A 20,834-nucleotide genomic window follows, 5' to 3' on the forward strand; every position below is an offset into this window, starting at 1 on the left:
CCTATAGGTATCATAATAATTATTATATGTAATATGTTGGACAAATGTAATAAAAATCTAAATCTGGTTAACAATTACGTCTAAAAATATGTATGCACTGTCCATTTGAAAATGACAAAATATCAATATTAAAACAAATTTCCTTTCCACTTTATTCACTTAAGACTTAGGACAGGCAGTTTAATAAAGCTATTATAAGAGGCGAGGTTAAAATTTGTTTATTTTTGTATTGAATAAAATGACTTTAATTGCTCCACTTTTTAACAATCTGCAAATTTGACGAATTGAACAAAATTAATTTTCCATAAGTACTACCTATTTTATATCATAATTCATAAGTGTTAAAGATACCTAGTACCTAGATAGATATTTTTAGATAATTTAAAATATGTTAGAAATTCTAATAAATTCGAACTTAGAATATTATGTGCAGTGGCGTAGCCAGGGGGGGTTAGGGGTTCAACCCCCCCCCTTGGCCTTAAAAAAAAATGTTATTATTGTATGATTTTAATACTTTTATTTTTATTTTTATTAATATTATTTTAGTATTTTCTATGTACGGCTTTGGGACGCTATTCGGTGATCGTCTCGTGTTTATCGCACCGACGACCGAGCGATCCCACATCTACTCTGAATTATATAATATAAACATAATATGTTTATGTCTATGGCGTGTATGTATGAGGCGACCCAACGACGGTGACGGGTAATATTGTTCTATTTATACTTTTATCAGTTGTTCTTTTATACCATATACGATAGTGTCCGTCTCACTGCGAAAGTGAAACCATGAAAAAATAGATTTATTTTGTCATGAGTGAAACAGTGTCGTTGTAATAATATGAACAAAATAATCACTATGAATAATCTGAAGAGAAAAGCACTCAAGCAAGAACAAGGACAATCAAAAACTATTTTACAGTTTTTTAAAAAAAAAATTCCTGAATCATTAGATGTAAGTATTTTATCATTTTTTTTTTCTTATTGAAACAAAATTTAATATATTTACAATCTGTACAGTGTACATGTTATATAATAAGTAAATTGGATGAGATTTGATTGTCGGGAGGGGAGGTCACCCAGTGGTGGCACCCCGTAAAATCATTTTTTTTAAATATATATATTACCTAATACATGAGTTTAAATTTCAAATATCTATAATTATTTTTTTTTTTTGTAACTAATTAATAATTATAATCTAGGATGCTCATTTAGTCGCTATTTCTGACAATACAAATGCTACAGTGATTAACAAAAATTCATCAGAATTGAATATTAATTTGAATACAAATGCAGATTGTTCAATTGTAAGATGTTTATAAATATTATATTATATTAAAACATAATGTTCTGTCATAGTTTAAAATATTAAATTACTTTTATATTTTTAGTCCACACCAGTATCAATAGTAAATATGGATGAATATAAAACAGCAAAGTCAACAAATGATATTGGTTTATTTGTTAATTTTTCTGAAAGGGTAAGTATTAAATAGTTAAATATTAAATCCTTACACAATATTATTTGATTTACTTAAATTAATATGCAATTTTGAATACAATAGGTAATAACAATGAACTAGATAAAACTCATTTAATTATATTTTAGATTTTTGGTGATCCATAATTCTGATAACTTAAGTAAAGCATTTTTCATTTAATTGTGTGTACACTGTTAAATGATTAGGGAATTGATATAATGACATACATTTATGATTTATATTAGTTTCCAGTAAGGTACACTGTATATATACTTTTTAAAATAAATTTCAGCTTTATTTAGCTTGATTTAAATTCAGTTTGTAAATACCTAATGGCTAATTATATAATGGCATGCTGCTTTTACAAATGAGCTTTATTAAAATAAAATTTTAATATTTTTTAGTACTATACTACCTATATTGAATATTATACAAAATTAGGGTATACCTAGTTTTGTTTATTTTAGGTATTAGTTGCATTTAGAAAATATGTAGAATGATTAATATTTATAAATTTGAAATATTTAATTATTAATAAGTTTGTTTATTATTTAAGATTGAATCTATTAGACGAATTGAAATATTGCAAATTGCAATCATTGTGGATTCCTGAACAAAATTATAAATATCCAACAAACAATAAAAGAAATCTTAAATTCCAACATCATTGGCTTTACAAATGGACTTGGATTGCTTACTCAAAAATGTTTGATGGCGCATTATGTAAATATTGTGTAATTTTTAATGAACATGGAGGTGGTTCGGGTAGTCAAAAATTGGGTAAATTTGTTTTAACACCGTTTTCAAATTGGAAACATGCAATAGAAGAATTTAATAAACACGATAACAATAAATACCATAAAATGACATTATTAAAGTTTGATTTTTTAATGTCAGTGTCTAATAAAACTACTGATTCTATTTTAATACAACTGGATAAAAAATTGAAATCTGAGATAGAACAAAACCGCGCCAAATTAAAACCAATTATTGAAACTGTTATGTTTTGTGGCCGTCAAGGTCTACCTTTGCAGTTTGCGTGGTCATCGAGACTCAGGTCCAATAAATTGTGACAATCCTCCTGTTGAAAATTATGGTAATTTTAGATCACTCTTACGATTTAAAGTTATGTCTGGTGATATAAATCTAGCTGAACATTTAAAAACTGCTCAGGGAAATGCAAGTTATATTAGTGCTGATATCCAAAACCAAATATTAACTTCTTGTTCAAATTTAATATTAAAACAAATTATTTCAAAAGTTAATGCTGCTAAATGTTTCACTGTATTAGCAGATGAAACTGCCGATATATCGGGAATTGAGCAATTTTCTCTGTGTGTACGTTATTTTGAATTTTCTTCAATGCAAATGAGAGAAGATTTCTTAACGTTTGTTCCTGTTACTGATGTTACAGGTATGGGTTTAGCAAACACACTTTTAAATACCCTTGATAAACTTGGTATTGATTTGAAATATTTAAGAGGCCAAGGTTTTGATGGTGCAGCTACCATGAGTGGATGCTTTAATGGTGTACAATCCCACGTTACCAAAAAATATCCACTTGCTCACTACATTCATTGCACCTCACATTGTTTAAATCTAGCAATATCCGACACATGTAACGTTCAATCTATACGAAACTGTACTGGTACCATACAAAAAGTATGTGTGTTTTTTAAATACCCTAAACGACAAAATGTAATGTTAGAATCAATAAAACGTGTATGTCCTGAATCACAGATTACTAAACTAAAATTACTTTTTCCAACAAGATGGGTCGATCGGCATGACTCCATAATTACTTTTATGGAATTATTTGATGCAGTTATTGATGGATTACCGATTATTTCTACATGGCCAGACAGAGAATCGTCATCAGGAGCTTATCAACTTTTGTGTGCTATTAAGCAACCTGAATTTATTTTGGCAACACATCTGCTAGCAAAAGTATTTAGCATAAGTTTACTTCTTAGTAAACTTCTTCAAATTAAAAATATAGATTTAATTGAAGCCATGTCTCTGGCAGATAATGTATCTGATGTGTTAAAAAATATCAAAAATAATGCAGATGAGGATTTTAAGAAACTATTTTTGAAAGTGAAAGAAAAATGTATGTCACTTGATATTGAAATAACTTTACCTCGTTTAACAAACATACAAAAAAATCGGTTTAATGTAAAAATTACTTGTCCAAACAAATACTATAAAATATCATTGTTTATTCCATTTTTAGATAATTTTATTAGTCAACTTCATGATAGGTTCATTGCACATAAATCTCTAATTACCAATTTTTGCTGTCTCTTACCAAACAATAATTTGCCAAATAGAGAAGAAAACATAAAAAGTTTGACAGAAAAGTATAATGAAGATCTTCAATGAAGTTCAAATTCAGTAATTGGAGAAGTATTGATATGGACACAAAAATTTGTTGGAGCAGAAAAACCGAAAAATGAAATAGAAGCTCTTATAGCATGTAACCCACTCATTTTTCCATCTACTTATAAACTTCTCCAAATAATAGCTACACTTCCCGTAACTACAGCAAGCAGTGAAAGGTCATTTTCTACGTTAAAAAGACTTAAGACATACCTTAGAAATACTATTGGAGAAAACAGATTAAATAGTTTAGCACTACTAAATATTCATCGTGAAATTATTTTAACAACAGATGAAGTTCTTAATGACTTTTCCAAAGACTCTAGGAAAATAAGATTGCTATAGTTTGTAATTTATAATGTGAAAAAATATATAAACATTAATATTAAAATTTAAAGTTTTTTTTATTTTATATTTTTACTTGTTTATATTAATAAGTCAATAAGTGTGTACTGCGTGTTTAATATTAACATAAATAAATATAATTATTCAGCTTCAGTTAATCAAAAATAAATGTATTAATAAATAAGCGTATAACTCGGTACATTTTAGCGTATTTAGTTTTACCACTCCTGAACAATATATTTTAGAGGTGAGCAAAAAAAAAGTCATTAAACCCCCCCCCCCCTCAGGTAATTCCTGGCTACGCCACTGATTATGTGTACTGTGTAGCCGTGAGGGTTCGGCTGGTTCGGCCGTTCGGGACTTCTTACATTTACATATGTTTTTTTTTTTTATAATGCTCGTAGAATGCTCTAGGTAAGATGTAAATTATTCTTATGAAGTGAATAATTTAAATACAAAATTAAATTTGCATAGTTTTGCATATAATATCGTCATATTTTAAAGAAAGAGTAAATCTGAACATTTTTTAACATACTAATGCATTTTTAACATTTTTTTTTTTAAACTTTATAGGATTATAATTTTGCTGGTTAATATATTATGTTTGTATAACATTCAAAAATTTTTTCTAAAATAGTTTATATTATTGATGTAAAATTTTACAATTATCTTTATCCAATATAGTAATTGAAGGTCTTATTATCGGCATATGACTATAATATATTGTTATTTATTTTATTGGACAAATACGATTAGAACCTAATAACACCAGTACGTTTATGACGTCCGTTTATCGTGATTATTGAGTTATTTTATTTATAAAAAATAAATACATTGATATAATACGTATCCGACAAACTAACGATATTTTTACTGGTACAGGGTTATATTATTAGTGCTGTAAAAATTATTTCATTAACATTTGTACCTAATATATTGTTTTTCAAAAGCTACTCGGTTTTTTAAATAGGCTTTCGGTATTACAGCTTTTAATGGTATAGAAATTATTTTCGTGAAAAGGAGTAGGACAGCAAATAAAAATGTACACTAGGTGGAAACGTGTTACGCCCTTTGCATAATCGATACTCGATTGTATGGAAGACCTATGTATGGTAACCCGAGATATATTTAGACGTTTAATATGTTAGATACATTTTAAATTATATTATAAATAATATAAATTAAAAAAATAATAAGTTGGATAGTTACAAAAGTTTTTAAAAGAAATGATTTTATTACCATTATTTCTAGACTCTCTGAATAGAAGATATACTATGGCAAAAAAATATATATGTATACGTTATGTTATATTTTCATGTGTATAATTTTGACTTTTGTTAGCTACATATACTAAAGTTGGTAGATATAATAAATCACTCAATTTATTTGAAAGTTTAAATTTAACAAGACAAATCTTTTTACTAAAAGTTTGATGATAACTAGGGAGCGGATGTTTATGAATTTATCATATTTTTTAATTACATCCAAATTAATGCGGAGTGAGATAGACATTTGTTTCATCGCTCAAAGAATTCAAATTTATCAATTTAATTTTGCATATTTTTGCATATTTGTTCGATTTTTACTTGTTTGGTCATATTTCTATATTCATCATGCTTTTAGTGTATATTTGAGGTTTATCATATTATATTAAATGGCTCGGCACGATTGATATAAATAGATCAAAATGTCCCACGACGTAGGCCTATGTAATATTCGCGTCAAACGGGAATAGCCGGTTTTCACTTGTATCTGCGGGACTGCGGAAGTGTGGGATATGTTTAGATTTTAGACATTTCGATTACTGTGCCTTATTCGCCTTATCGGCACTGTCCCGCGACAAAAATATATATAAAACACCGTTGCCGGCGGAGTCGGTACCGAACAATTTCACTAATTTCAGTAGTGTTCCACGTTTCGTTAGTATCGTTTTCGGCCAGAGTGAGTTAACGTAATATACTTGTTTATTTCAAAATGCCGAAAAATTCTAAATCGTCGCAACTACATAATTTTGTTTCCGAATTTAAATTTTTTACTACAGATGGAATTGTTTTATACTGCACATTGTGTACTATTTCGGTAAACGGTGATCGACGTTTTTTATTGCTTCAAACATATCAAAAATTCCAAAGATGAATCGTTATCAACAATTAACAAACAACAATTTGTTTCAAATATTACAAAAAAAAATACCTTTTCATGAGGATATGTGTTATGCATTTTTATGCATAACACTAACTTCATTAAAAATAATTAGCATTTAGTGAATTTTTAAGCAAATACCTAAAACATGATATTCCAGATGAATTCACATTAAAAAAAATTACGTTCCTGAAATTTATAGTAAAACAATTCAGAAAATCCGTGACTGTATGTCTGTATAAATAATAATAGAATTTGGATAAACATTGATGAAACGACTGACGTGGAGGGTCGATATATTGCCAATGTCATTATCGGGACATCAGAAATAAATGAACCAGGACAAATATTTCTTCTTACATCCGACATTTTGGAAAAAACCAATCATCAAAACATATGTAAGTTGTTTGAAGATTCTCTTTTACTTCTTTGGCCTGATAAAATATACCTACCGGGAAAAAGTTAAATTATTTGTCACGGATGTTGCACCGTATATACTATATGATGAAGGCAGCAAAAGTTTTACAATTGTTATTTACTAAAATGATTCATATCAGCTGCATTGCACACGGGTTGCGTCGTATTTCAGAGGAAGTGCGTAAACATTTTTCAAAAGTCAATAATTTAATTTCTATTGGTAAAATAGTATCTTTAAAGTCTCCATTAAGAATAAATGCTTTTCAAACTATTGCTCCTGAAATTTCTTTACTGCCTCAACCAATTATTACTCGTTCATCGTTGGGGTACATGGTTGGACGCAGCGGCATATTATTGTGACCATTTTGATACATTTTTTAAAGTAATCCAAACATTTGACAAAGATGATGTAAGTGAACTTTACCTATTGACCATCTGTTGGATCCCTACTACGGCACTCTTCCAACATATTATGTCTTTGGCGATGGTCATGTATTTATGTGTAACGAGTGGTTTAATATAAGTTCATTATAATATGTTATACTTCTAACAATAAAAATATTCTTTTAAGTGTGTTATATAAGTAAGATTATCTTACTTATAAGTAAATTTATCATATAACTAAATCATCATATATACATAAGAAGGTAGTAAACTAGAGTGTGTGCATGGTATATATATATAGTATATATAGACAATAAATTATATGCACAAATGATAAATCATAAATGATTAAAAAGAATAAATACATATACATTAGTACATTACGCATCACCTAGTTTTGCATTAATACAATACCTAATACAAAATATCTACAATTAATACAATGACTATTATTTTTTTTTTATGTATTTACGTAAGTACTGTGACATCTTATTATTTGTATTATTACTAAAATGAATTATATATAGGTACATAGATCTGAAGAATTTATAACTCAAACCATCACAGCAGTTACATAATATTTTGTTTTAAACAAAATGTGAATACAAATTCAATATAATTCTAAAATACAGTTTTTAAAGGTTATAATAGTGCAACACCTATAAATAATAATAGAGTATTAGATTAGAATATTTATGTAAATTTATAGAGGTATATTAAAATCAATTATTTTTTAATAAAAAAGAGTTAGTAAGAAGGTTAATTCATTAATACATACTTATATTATTTAATAGAATTGTCTCTACCAACTCCAAATAACATCATTTTATTTAATGACATCACTTTTTTTAAAATTATTACCTATATAAAAGAATAACTATAACTATATTTTATTATTTATGCTGTATTTTATACCTTATCATTGTTATTAATTTATTGTAAATTTTGTTAATGCATGTTAATATTATTAAATAAATAAATAAAAATTAAATTATACTGGTATCATAATTATGAACAAAAAATACATTTTGAACAATATCTATTACAATAATTTATAGTTAACAATGCCTAGGTTTTTTTACACACAAAAAGTATAATTTAGATTTTAAAAAAATGTACAAAATATTTTTAAATTAATATATTATTTTACTTCACAATGCAGAATTTAAAAAAAATTTCTAGTTTCATTGTCTAATTAATGCTTCATTATTGTAAAATGAAATTTATTCAAAACAATTAGATAAATTAAATTATTTAAGTATATTATAAGAATAAATAGTCTTCCTACATTAATTTCCCCGTATAAATAATTCTTTAATACCATCACTAATGCATTAAAAATAATTTATAATATCTACCTACCTATTGATATGTTTACATTATACTATTTATACTCATTATATTAACATTGATTAAACATTATAAATTATATTATTTGTTATCATATTGAAATTTATATTTAATAATAGCAATACAACATGGCATGTAAACATAAATATTTTGAAGTTTGTTGAATCAAAATGTTAGAGAACTTTCATAATATTTAAATTGAGATATTGTTTTTTGTCTTGTCTATACACTTTGTTTTATTGATAGATAAATTTTGATTTGAGTTATTAATAATTGTATAATTTTCTAAAGATGGAATAGGCTTTTCAGTTTTTGAATTTTGTTTGATTATTTCTAACAACTTAATCTTATTAATTTTTGAAACTTTATTCCAATCAAAATTGTCAACATTCCAGCCCTTATGACATTTTTTACATATTTTAATCAATTTAACCTCATTAACATCTTCTTCTTTAGAAAATTCTTCTTGTTCATCACAATCATTAAAAATACAATTTAACCCATTTTTTGTTTTCATGACACCTTCTATTTTTAAATCACTGGTATTTAAAGTCAAACAATTGTTATCCTGATTGACACCAATAAGTTTATTTGTTTTAATTGTATTATCATTTAGATTTGTCGATTTTATATCCTCTAAAGACGATTTTATACACACCTCATCAAGACAAGGCTTATTATTATCTATCATAATAGAGCTGCTTATTTTTACATCATGCATTTTGTTATTTTGTTGTTTTAACATATTTTCAATATTCGAGCACACTTGAGGCAGTGAGACCTTCACCAAAGAAGATTGATATCTAAAATTATAAGCTGTTGATTGTTGAAAACTTACAAATCCATTGCGACTCTCACTGTCAAAGCTAGTATCATCAGTGGTAGCTTTGTTTGTTATTTTGATTTTGTTTTCTGTTGGTTTCATTGAGTTAGTGTTGTTTAGTTCCCCTGTAGATGTTACAGACAAAAAATCATTACAATTGATGATGTTTGTAACAGAATTACTGTTTCTTCTCACATAATACTTATTGCATATTTTCGGCAATAATAACATGTTGTTTGAGTCAAAGTTCGAGCACATTTGAGGCGGGGATACCTTCATCAGGTAAGATGGGTATCTGAAATTACGATAGGTTGATTGTTGAAAACTTCCAAAGCTTTCGCGACTACTACTAGCAAAGCTAGTATAATCATTAGTGACTTTGTTTGTAATTTTGATTTTGTTACTAGTTGGTTTTATTTTGGTAGTATTGTTGAGTTCCATTGTGGATTTCACAGACAAAACATCATCATAATTGATGATGTTTGTAACAGAGTTGCTGTTTCTTCTTCTCACACTATACTTGTTACATATTTTGGGCAATAATAACATAGTATTTGGATTGAAGTTTGAGCACATTTGAGGTGGTGAGACCTTCATTAGGTAAGATGGACATCTATAATTGCAAACATTTGAATGTTGACTTTGAGTGCTTCTATAAAAACTAGACATTTAAAATTGAATGGTACACATTAGAAAATTGTGATAATTATTTATGTTTAATGTTGCTATAGTGTATAGATATAATATTATACATATAAGCTTATTATAATATAAAGTGTATTCATGAAATTAGTCTTGACAACAACAGTGATGTTTATGCAGTCTTCTAATAGAAAAATGCTATTAAATGTACTTAATTAAACTAAATAACCATTAACCACACTAAAACGTAATATAAAACGACCGAAAGTGACTAGCAACTTATAAAAAAGTGATTGACTGAGTTCAAAACTTTAAATAAAATAAATTAAATTAATATTTGACAATATAATATGATATAGTATACATAATTATATATATATAATATATTTCCAATGTGCTAGTTTATTACTAACCTCCTTACTACCTTAGTATCATTTTCATGATCATAAACTACACTATACATTTTTTTATTTATTTTAAAAATACTTTTTATAATCTGCAATTTAATTGTTACAATTAGCAAAAATGATGAATTATAGGTAGGTGTGATGATATGAATAGTGTAAGTATAGAATTCATCTATTGATGGCATTTTGTGTTGTATGGCTGGATATATTCATCTACAGGTCGCAGCATTATTTAAGTTTCAGTCATATTTACTAGAATTAAATAAATTAAATATTTACACATTGTACCAAGGCACTATTTTTTAAATGTCAGTAAAATTTCCATTTCGTCCCCCCCTCTTAATATCAGCATAATAAGAAACACAATTCCCAACAACCAATAATAACATAAGTATCAAGGAATACAACCGTTGCAATAGCCTGTTAATGGTAATTGACAGTTGATAAAGTTTTTTTTAACCGCATACAGTGGTTGGTACTTCAGCGTCTTACATTTCTTCAAAAGTTTAAACGCAAACTAAGATTTATAAGCTTGACAATACAATTGTAAAAATACAAAAAAAAAGAGTTGATGCAAAATTGCTTATTTTTTTATCATACTTCATCAGTAGGATTAGAATTTGTATACAATCAATTAATCAATAATTCCTTCAACTATCATTAAGTGAAAGAGAAGCATCTTATAATTATAAAATTAATTTAATAAAGTAACTTTATAATATTATGCAAAATTAATCATTTTTGTTGCTCTTACTTTTAAATAAATCTATAACATTTTCAATATATTTTCAAATTGTTTTCATCAAAGAAATTCACTAATCTTATTAAATTGAAATTTAGATTATAATTTAATGTGGAATTTAGCCTTTTACATTATTTTTGTTTAAATATATTATATAAAATATGGTTAATTTTTTGCATTTTTAATTTAAATATGAAATATTACGTATCAATATTAGGCAACTTATGAAAAAACCTAACAAAAAATGATTGGTAAACAATACATGACTTAACTTAAACAACAATAACTTAACTTGTCGAGCGGTAGAATTTAAATAATTATGAGCCCTGTATGTGAAATAATGGCAAACTTTATGAATAAACAATTGAATACACGTAAGTTATCTATAAAGGCATTAAATGCCAGGATGACAATGAAACTACTTACAACAGTAATAGTTTTAAATGAATTATATTGATTGCGTTGTCAAACAACTGTGTTTATTCAATCAGAATAACTTTGTTTCTACTCATAAGCTCGCGTCCATTGCTCGATATTAGTTTTCATGTTAATGGAATACAGTTATCCAAATCAATGTTCCTATCATAGTAATCATACCCACCAAGTACCTAAATGTAAATACAAAACAGCACAACACACACATTATGAGATCTATACTATATTATTTATAATATTAAAATGTTTTTAAATCCACGGGTACTTATGTGGTAATCGTATATTCATACCTATTTGAAATAATGCAAAAACTTTATAAACTACTAACTCAAACCACAAACTAAGATCTTTGTTGTTTGCAAAAAGGTATCTTTATCTTTTATCGATCCAAATATTGTTATAGATTCGATAGATTGTAGAATCGTTTAAAAAGGTTTTATGCTAGGTGAATACATCTCACAATAATATAAAAATACATTTAAACAAAATATATTTTTATATATCAATAATATTTCTTCCTTGGTTCCACAGAATATTCTGTGTTGGTTCTATAACTTTATCAGTTTAATATCGGCTGATGATAACTGTGATTCTTATCATATTATGACTATAGGACATGTATTCGGCCCTATGTATCATATTATTTCGTTTAAATTCACTAAATGATATGTTGGAACGGAAACACTATTATCTCACTAGTTCTTTGATAATTTGATTGCGTATTTGAATAAACTAATTTTTTCTTCTTCTAAATACTTTTTAATTTTAATTGTACAGTAAATTTGCTGTAAATTAATATAATAATATCATGATATAGAACTTAATATAATTTAAGGTAAAAGAAATAAACATGTATTGTAACATTTATTAAATTAAAGATCTAAATAATGTTGTCTAATGTAAAAATATTTTTGAATAATAATAATTAATAAAACTAAAACTTAACATACATATAACAGTAAAAATTATGGAATTATAGCTAAAAAAACAGTTCTAAGTATATTAATACATACAACTAATCAATTGTTTTTCTCAAAAGTGATACAAATAATATGTTCTTAAAACTATTCAAATTCAATAGAATAATAATTAGACCTAACAAACATTTAGCATAATAATAATTAACCAAAACATTTTTTATGTTCAGCTATATGAAAGTATTAAAATAATTACATTTGTTTAAGTGGGAAACTTGAGTTAAGAATTTAAACGACTACATTTTTAAATTGTATTATATTATTAGGTATATATAATTAAATATAAATAAATACCAAACATTGTTAACAAAGTCTTTAAAAAAATGTATGAAATAAAAGAAATATTATTTGGAATACTTAAATTTAAAATTTACATGTAATTATAAGAAGTCATTTGTAGAACTACTTTGTGCATCATTTATTTTATTATCAGCAGTCATTAACACATCATTGTTGTCCTGCAATTGTTGATTAAATCTTTCATAAGCTTTTTGTTTCTGTTTTGGAGATTCTTTCTTTGGCGATATGAAACTGTGAATTTTCCAACTTGGTTTTGGTAATATTTTTACCATTTCTTTTGGTAGACCTACAGGACTTTTCTTAGAGGTCCGTAAAATATTATAAGGACGGTATCTCACATTATTTCCTGGTTGAATTTTAAGAAATTTATTTTGAATAACGTCCAAACCTAATTAATAAATTAAATTAATTTTAATTTTTAATAAAATGTATTTATTATACAATACTTGAGTGAATATAGGGTTTTAATGGTGGTTTTGCTACATTTAACATTAACTGTGGATTTGAATAGTTTTTCATTTCTCCAGGTAGATTGTTGTCATCTTCAACTTTAATGTCATCATCAGTTATTTCAATTTTGATTTCATCGTCAGCTAAAATTTTAATCATTCAAAAGTTAAAAGTGCACAAAACACGAAAATAGTTGTTTTAGTATTTTAAAGCACACAATAATTAAACATAATTGGAATTTTGTGTGAAACATACAAATTGTATATATTTTATACAAGTCATCTTCAGCACAAAAATACAAAATATAATTTTAAGATAGGTAAGTTATTGTATAAGGCCCAATTAATTCACATTTAAATACAGCAAGAAATATCAGTTTTAAAATAATATTGTTTTTTTTTTTTTTGAATTTAATGAGTTTCCATTTTTGAATGAAATGATGCTCATCAAAAATATTTGTAGAATTTCTTACGACTTTATTTTTTAAATCTAGTAATAACAACTTATTAAGAACCTAATATTACTATCTCTTTTTATTTTTATTGATAACATTTATTCAAAAATTATAGTTATGCTCAATACTTAGTTTTTATAATTATTTTATGGAACATTAAATTTTCAATAATACTTATTGGGTTATTTTTCGAAGTTTGTTGCTGCGAAGTGGTTGGAGTATAACTTTCTATGTTAGTGTGTAAACTGTCATCTATATCTTCAAAATTATTTTCAGCATCACTGTCAATTATTAACTCGTTATCACCTAAAAATGAATTATCAATACTCATGTTGATTAATTTGAACTTAATATAGATATTAAGATTCATACTCATATCTTCTGGAAGTTTGTTTTCAGGAATAAATTCATATTCAGTATTATTACTGTCTTCATCATTATTGTCATTTTTGTTATGCTTTTCCTAGTAAATGAAATAACATTTAGATATAATAAAATGTTCATAACAATTTTAGAGAAGTTAAATTTAATATTTACTATATAAATCTTTATACAAATGCAATAGTTATAACTAATTAATTTTATCTTTAAAAATAAAAATAGTTGAAAGTATGTAAATAATAATTAGGGAACGGATTTTATTATAATAAAAAATTCAATGTATGAACATATATATAAAGCAATTTTTCTTAAAATATGGAATAAAAATTCCAAAAAAAAAATATTTTCTAAACTTAAATATTAAATAAAAATAATACAAATGATGTAGGAAACTCTTAATTAATAATTCATTTTCAATTTTGTTTTCACAACTTTGGGCGTTTAAAAAATTAGAAATTAGATGTACATATGACTACGAATATTACCAAAAAACGATTGTTGAGTACCATTTTCTTATTTTATATTTTTATCGTCCAGCAATACCAATATCGACAATAGTGTATGCAGTACCTACATACTAGTGTGATAAATGATAATTTAACTAATCATATAGTGGTATGCCGGAAATAAGTATGTAAATGTCATTTAGATAACATAGAATATACATTTGTTGGTTGTCAAAAATTACTTATCTTGTTGTTAGAAAATTGTGTAGATGAAGTGAATGGTGTTAAATGTCGTCAAAAATCAATGAAAAAATCAAAAATCACTAAAATATGTACAAAATGTATACTTATTTACCAAATATGTAATAATATGTTATTATACCTAAATATGTAAAATACATTTGGGTTTATTTTAATTTGAATAATCTAAATTGTACACATTTTTTATCAGATTTAAAATATCTCATTTCAATAAAAATATGTATTTACAATAAAATCCGTTCCCTAATAATAATATATTATTATATATGTAGATATTACAATTAATTATGAATGCTTACATTTATTATTTTCTTCACATTTCCCACAAAAAATTTGAGATCAGAAATATTATCATTGTGTTTAAATTTAATTCTAGGAGTGCACATTACTTTAAAATTGTTGGTTTGAGCTATAGTATTAGGCTCATCATTAACATACGAATTAACACATTTTGAACTTTTATAACCGTCTCTGTCATCTAGTTGCTAAAATTATAAAATGTAATCAATACAAATAAATTATACTTTAAAAATTAAAATATTTTTGATTTTACAGCAATAATATTGGTGTTTGTCAATGATTCGTATGGTTCAGTATAATCAGTATATTTAAGTAATATTTGATCAATGTCTGTACTACCGTACTGGTACAACTTATTGGACTTATTGAAAATAATGATCGCTATTTCACAATCACATAATACACTTAACTCATAAGCTTTTTTCAAGAGACCAAATTTGCGTTTTTTAAATGTAACCTAAAAAAAGTTGAATACATTAAGAAATTGAATAAATTATAATAATAATACTACATACATCGCGGTTTTGGTCGTTTGTGATTTTGGATATACTAATTTTCTTGCGTCCCATGATGCACGATTACTAATGACAATTGATTATTTTAATTTGACTTCAGGATACGCACAATGAAGCGACTAGGCAATAGGCTTAAAACACTCGTTAAGGGACAAAGTGCGTGATTCTTTTATGCAAAATGTATAGAATACATACACGGTAAGTAGGTATATTTTCGTAAACGAATTTTGTATACAAACAGGCTCACGCACGGCTCTTGAACGACATGAATAGAACGGAAATGAAAAAGCCCGGAACACAATTAAAATTCAATCAAAAATAGAAAATTTTTTAAAAATTCACGTATTCACTACATTAACAACAATAACGTGTTGATAACCGGTTGCAACAAAGCGTAAACAGAGTGGAATATTTCGATTGGGCGGTCTTACGATATACCCAGCGCTGCAGGCGGGCAACGGGTAAATTTCTTAGCGATTATATTATAAGACTAGGAGCTGGTGTAACTCGCTTTGAGTGAATATCCTAGGTCGGAGACCGATTGCGTCTGCGAGAGATTTTTCGATGGGTATAAGCTCGTAAGTTGCAAGTTTTCTAGAACCATGATGTGGCGGATGTTGTCGAGAGGTAATAATACGTCCGTGGCATTGGTACCACTGATTTGAAGTATCGACAGTTTGGCAGTATTATTTTGAAGGTGGAAAAGTTTCTGATAGTCACTATAACAGTCAGTTTACATCCGGTGTAATACCTTTTTCCGGTGCTTTTTTATGTAAAAAAATAAATACATATTGATAATGATGTCTAGCTATCATTCATTATTCGGTGTTAATAGAAAGCTGGCTCATGAAAAATTATTTTTTATTTAATAAAATTCTTCTGATAGTTATAATTTGAGCACTAAGTTATTCAAGGCTTGCGTACCATACATTTATCAGAATATGACTAATACTATAGAATGCACTAAATTAATTTAAAGAATTATGTAATAATTTACTTGATCCATGTAATTTCATATTATAAACAAAATACATTATAGTACAGTCTCTTAAAATATTACTATATATATGAAATATATATTAAATATTTTCAATAATTTAAAACTTGTAGACTCAAATATATAATATAACATGTAAACAATTGAGACCATAAATTATACTCGAACCATTTCTCCTCGAAGAACGTTTGAACAAATCTCATGCGGGTATGAACTCTAAATAGTATCTATTTATTTTTCTTTCTGATTGATGTAAATCACAATTGTCCACAATTATTGATTATTATTATTATTAAATAATTTATTTACTCTTGGTCAAATTTAACATACTCGTGACAGCTAATGAGTATTATCGATTTAACATGGTGCTTAATATTCTATATTATAAACAAAAAAATTTTAACAACACTGATAGCAAAATTTTTATTTGACATTTGCAATATGCAACATGTATTTGATTCAAAAAAGAAAATCAACACATAAATATTGAAATATTGTAGTAAATAACTGTATAAAATGTTTTTTATTAGTTGAGTAACGGGTAACTATTACATAATAGAAGCATAATTGATTAATATAAGATAAATCTTACCACAAAAATTATTATTTAATGTGTTTGTCTGCAATAATTATGTATATTGAAATAAACAGTACTTGAATTTATCAAATTAATTCTAAATGTATCTCCTTACACAAAGTAAAATGTTGCATAATATACAAAGAAAAATATCCTAACGTTGATAGCAAAATCTATTTTATATTATTTGGTATGCAAAAATATAGAATATTATTGCTATACATACATATAAATATAAATAGAATTAGAAGTACAATTTTTAAATATTTAATTCATCATTAAATAAGTAAAGGTAATTTTTTTATGATTTATATAATAAATGATATAAAATACACTGTATACATTTCTCATGTACACTTAAACGCCGGTAATAAATATTAAATGTAAATTATTTGTTATTAACTCAACAATCCACCTAAATAAATTAACCTATCATATTCACATATATGTTATTATTTATTATAATATACACTCAAGTACATGTATACAGTACTGTGTGATACAAACATTGTCGAGAAACACTTTTATGCTATACAGTGCAACCCATGGTTGAAGATATATGTAAAGGTTAAGCTACCGAGAACAAAACAATATAATGCAATTTATTGAATCCAAAACAGTAGTGTACATAAATAAATAAATACTGGGCTTAGAAACAAACATCACCACTCCACGGAGACCTGCAACACGTTCGTATATTAAATTAAAGAATAAACAATCATACAAATGAAATACGAAATACGAAATACTTACTATAATAATAGGTCATAAGACGATGCGACAGCATGCACGACTTTTGTTCAACACGAATAGGTCTACAACACGTAAATAAATTGATATAATATATACGTCAAACAGCGGGATTTAAGCAAAAACTATAGAATACATACCTTGTACATAGGTCGGTGATCGTGATTTTAAACGCTCCGAATCGAATTTGTGTACAAACGGCACACGTGCGGCTTATAAACGACACATATTACGCGAATATTGACAGATCGGACGTGAAAAACACGAAATGGAACTGTGAAAAGAAAAAAAAAGGAGAAAAACGTCCGAAGAACCGTCGATCATTGGCCGTATTCGTTACCACGATTGTGACCGTAACGTACGTGATCGGCGTACAAACCGTATACATACGGCTTTTAAAAGACACGCTTTACATGAATACGAACAAAACGGTGTCAAAAAATGTGGGAAAACTTTTAAAATCGTGTGAAAAGTCGAAAATTATTGAAAAATCACGATTATAATAATAATATTGTTTTGATAAGCGGTCGCGTGATAACGTCGAGCCCGAAGCGCCAAAAATTAAAGATACCGCAGTGAAACTTTTTTTCAGTTTTCGGTACCACGCGGATGACGGCAAGAGCGCTCTGGTTATAGTAAACACAATTAAAAAAAACTAACTACGTTGTGTGTAGACGTGAGTACGCGAGCATTCGGATCCTTTCGTCTGCGATCGCCGAATAGGTGGCACGGCGAACCGGTACTTGTTAGTTGTTCAGAAGAACACCGTGCGCCGCATTCGAGCCGCCGTGTGGAGGACGGCCATTTTGATTTTGGGTAGTTGCGGACGATTGTAAAAACTCATGGCATGAACGAACGAGATCTATTCGAACGCTCGCGCATTCTCACATGCTCGTGCCGTGAGACGCGCAAAAAATATGCTTTTGTGTATATGCGACCCGTGTTTTTTAAAAAACTGATAGAGTCAATTATTGTTATCAATTTTGTATTTGGATGGGTGATAATCATTCGTTAATTCAAATCGTTATCGTTATAGCGTAGTAGGAAACCAAGAATAATTCTTTAAAATAATGTACTATTTTAATAATTTAATATTTATGTATTAAAATCTATTACACACATTGAATAGTCGAATGTGGTAAGTAATGAAAATAAATAGAAATATTAATAAAAGGTATAAGAAACAGTTTATTAGAGCATTATAGAAAATACAGGTATGTAAAATGCTAATTGCATTCAAATTGTTTTTAGGCACCATATTTAAATACAATGATACAGATAGGTTTCACTGTATTTAAACTCTATTTTTGAAACCTTATTATTTTGTCCGTTAAGACAGGTTTCATTGTTCTTGAATTAATATGTTAATTCAATGCATGGGAAAATATTAGATTTGGATATAATATATTGCAGGAAACTGAATTAAGAACAATTTTATAGTTAAATGTATTTTATGCAATACAATTAAGAAAAAAAGATTTTTACATTTTACCTATTAGAATATTTATTTTATATTTATTCTTCTATTAAAAATAATTATAACATTTTGATTTTAATTAATTAAAACAAAATATATTGTATAATTATATGAATTTAATATTTATTTAATATGTGTATAAAGGATTAGATATCACATAAAGTATGTAATTTGCAAATATTTATATATTATAATATTTATACAGTATATTGCCCATAACATAAAATAATAATCTATTTACATATGCATGTATGTACGTATCAAAGCTGGGCTTAATTTTGTGTATGAATAGATAATAAAAGTTAATCATTTCAGTAGGGAGCTAGGGAATAAGCATTTTATACCCCTGCTAACCTTAATCCTTACTATTAGTATTACCTTCAATATGTGATTTGTTATTTGTATAAGTACATTAAAGCTGTTTACAAAACAGTGAGTATTCCAAATGATTTGATTGAATAGCTACTCGTATACCTATGTAGACTGTACAGCTTTATTCTTCAATTAATTTGACAGAGGGCAGTGATATTCACACTTGGGTAACATCAGTCTCTTGTTTACTTCCAAGAGGAATCTCAAAACTAATTTAATTTTGTTGATATTATATTTAAATGTTTAAGTATGATTAACATGTAATTAAGGTTTAACAATGGCCTTAAATTTCTGTATTTTATTGTGTTTTTATTAATATTTATTATTTTGTTATCCACAATCTACATTATTTATGAAATTTAATGTTTAACATTTATGCTTACATTATGTATTATCTATAATAATTTTATATCTAAAAAGCCAATTGGTGTTATACCAATAAAATAATATAATCTATTTTTGCCAATTTTATTAAGACCCAAGCTAACCAGTTGCATATTAATAAGTTTTTAATTGGTTTTTGAACTTGATATTATGTAAACCATAAGTTTTATCATTTTTAATCGTTAATTAATTAATTTACTATGTATAATCTATATGTTTATAGGTAACAAAATCTGAATGTTTTGAAAACAGTAAAAGGTGTAAAATGTTTAAATTGATAAATATATTTATGGTTGGTTTAATTGCTTTAACCAGTGGCAGATCTAACACCCGGCAACCTGGACATGTCTGACCAGGCCCCGGTCGTGTGGGCCCCCTTGGCAAAGCAATTTTTTTTATAAGTTGGAGTTGGAAGTATTATGTCAACAATTTATTTTTTTTTGAAATAGAATTAAATGGAGGCACGGGCCCTAATTTTAAATATCTGACCAGGTCATTTTTTTTGGATCCGCCACTGACTAACAAGGAAAGAACAAATATAACTGATGTATGATGACTATTTTAAATATAGTTAGTTTCAATAGTTAATTTTGTCATAGTAACGTAAGTTCTTACTTTTATACTTATGTAATTACTTATACCATTG

At 26.7% G+C, this 20,834-nt stretch overlaps 3 protein-coding genes and 1 long non-coding RNA gene across 4 annotated transcripts; 1 reads left to right on the forward strand and 3 right to left on the reverse strand.

Annotated features, from left to right (window-relative positions):
* Positions 1-2,609: 2,609 nt before the first annotated feature.
* Positions 2,610-3,863, forward strand: LOC132925617 (zinc finger MYM-type protein 1-like). Its single transcript, XM_060989996.1, has 2 exons — positions 2,610-3,591; positions 3,715-3,863. The coding sequence occupies exons 1-2, from the start codon at positions 2,610-2,612 to the stop codon at positions 3,861-3,863; spliced, it is 1,131 nt and encodes a 376-aa protein (XP_060845979.1).
* Positions 3,864-12,881: 9,018 nt separating this feature from the next.
* Positions 12,882-13,506, reverse strand: LOC132927038 (uncharacterized). The gene is made up of 2 exons (XM_060991492.1): positions 13,271-13,506; positions 12,882-13,212 (listed from the first exon to the last, which is right to left on the reverse strand). Exons 1-2 carry the CDS (start codon positions 13,431-13,433, stop codon positions 12,905-12,907), a joined length of 471 nt encoding a protein of 156 aa, XP_060847475.1. The 5' UTR covers positions 13,434-13,506; the 3' UTR covers positions 12,882-12,904.
* A 343-nt stretch (positions 13,507-13,849) lies between these two features.
* Positions 13,850-15,967, reverse strand: LOC132925618 (myocyte-specific enhancer factor 2A homolog). The gene is made up of 5 exons (XM_060989997.1): positions 15,632-15,967; positions 15,370-15,573; positions 15,116-15,301; positions 14,101-14,191; positions 13,850-14,034 (listed from the first exon to the last, which is right to left on the reverse strand). Exons 1-5 carry the CDS (start codon positions 15,683-15,685, stop codon positions 13,850-13,852), a joined length of 720 nt encoding a protein of 239 aa, XP_060845980.1. The 5' UTR covers positions 15,686-15,967.
* A 1,608-nt stretch (positions 15,968-17,575) lies between these two features.
* Positions 17,576-18,869, reverse strand: LOC132927139 (uncharacterized). The gene is made up of 3 exons (XR_009661663.1): positions 18,096-18,869; positions 17,959-18,020; positions 17,576-17,885 (listed from the first exon to the last, which is right to left on the reverse strand). It is a non-coding gene; the product is annotated as an uncharacterized LOC132927139 (long non-coding RNA).
* Positions 18,870-20,834: the final 1,965 nt, after the last annotated feature.

Source organism: Rhopalosiphum padi, chromosome 3, assembly GCF_020882245.1.
Source record: "Rhopalosiphum padi isolate XX-2018 chromosome 3, ASM2088224v1, whole genome shotgun sequence".
Lineage (NCBI taxonomy): Eukaryota > Metazoa > Arthropoda > Insecta > Hemiptera > Aphididae > Rhopalosiphum > Rhopalosiphum padi.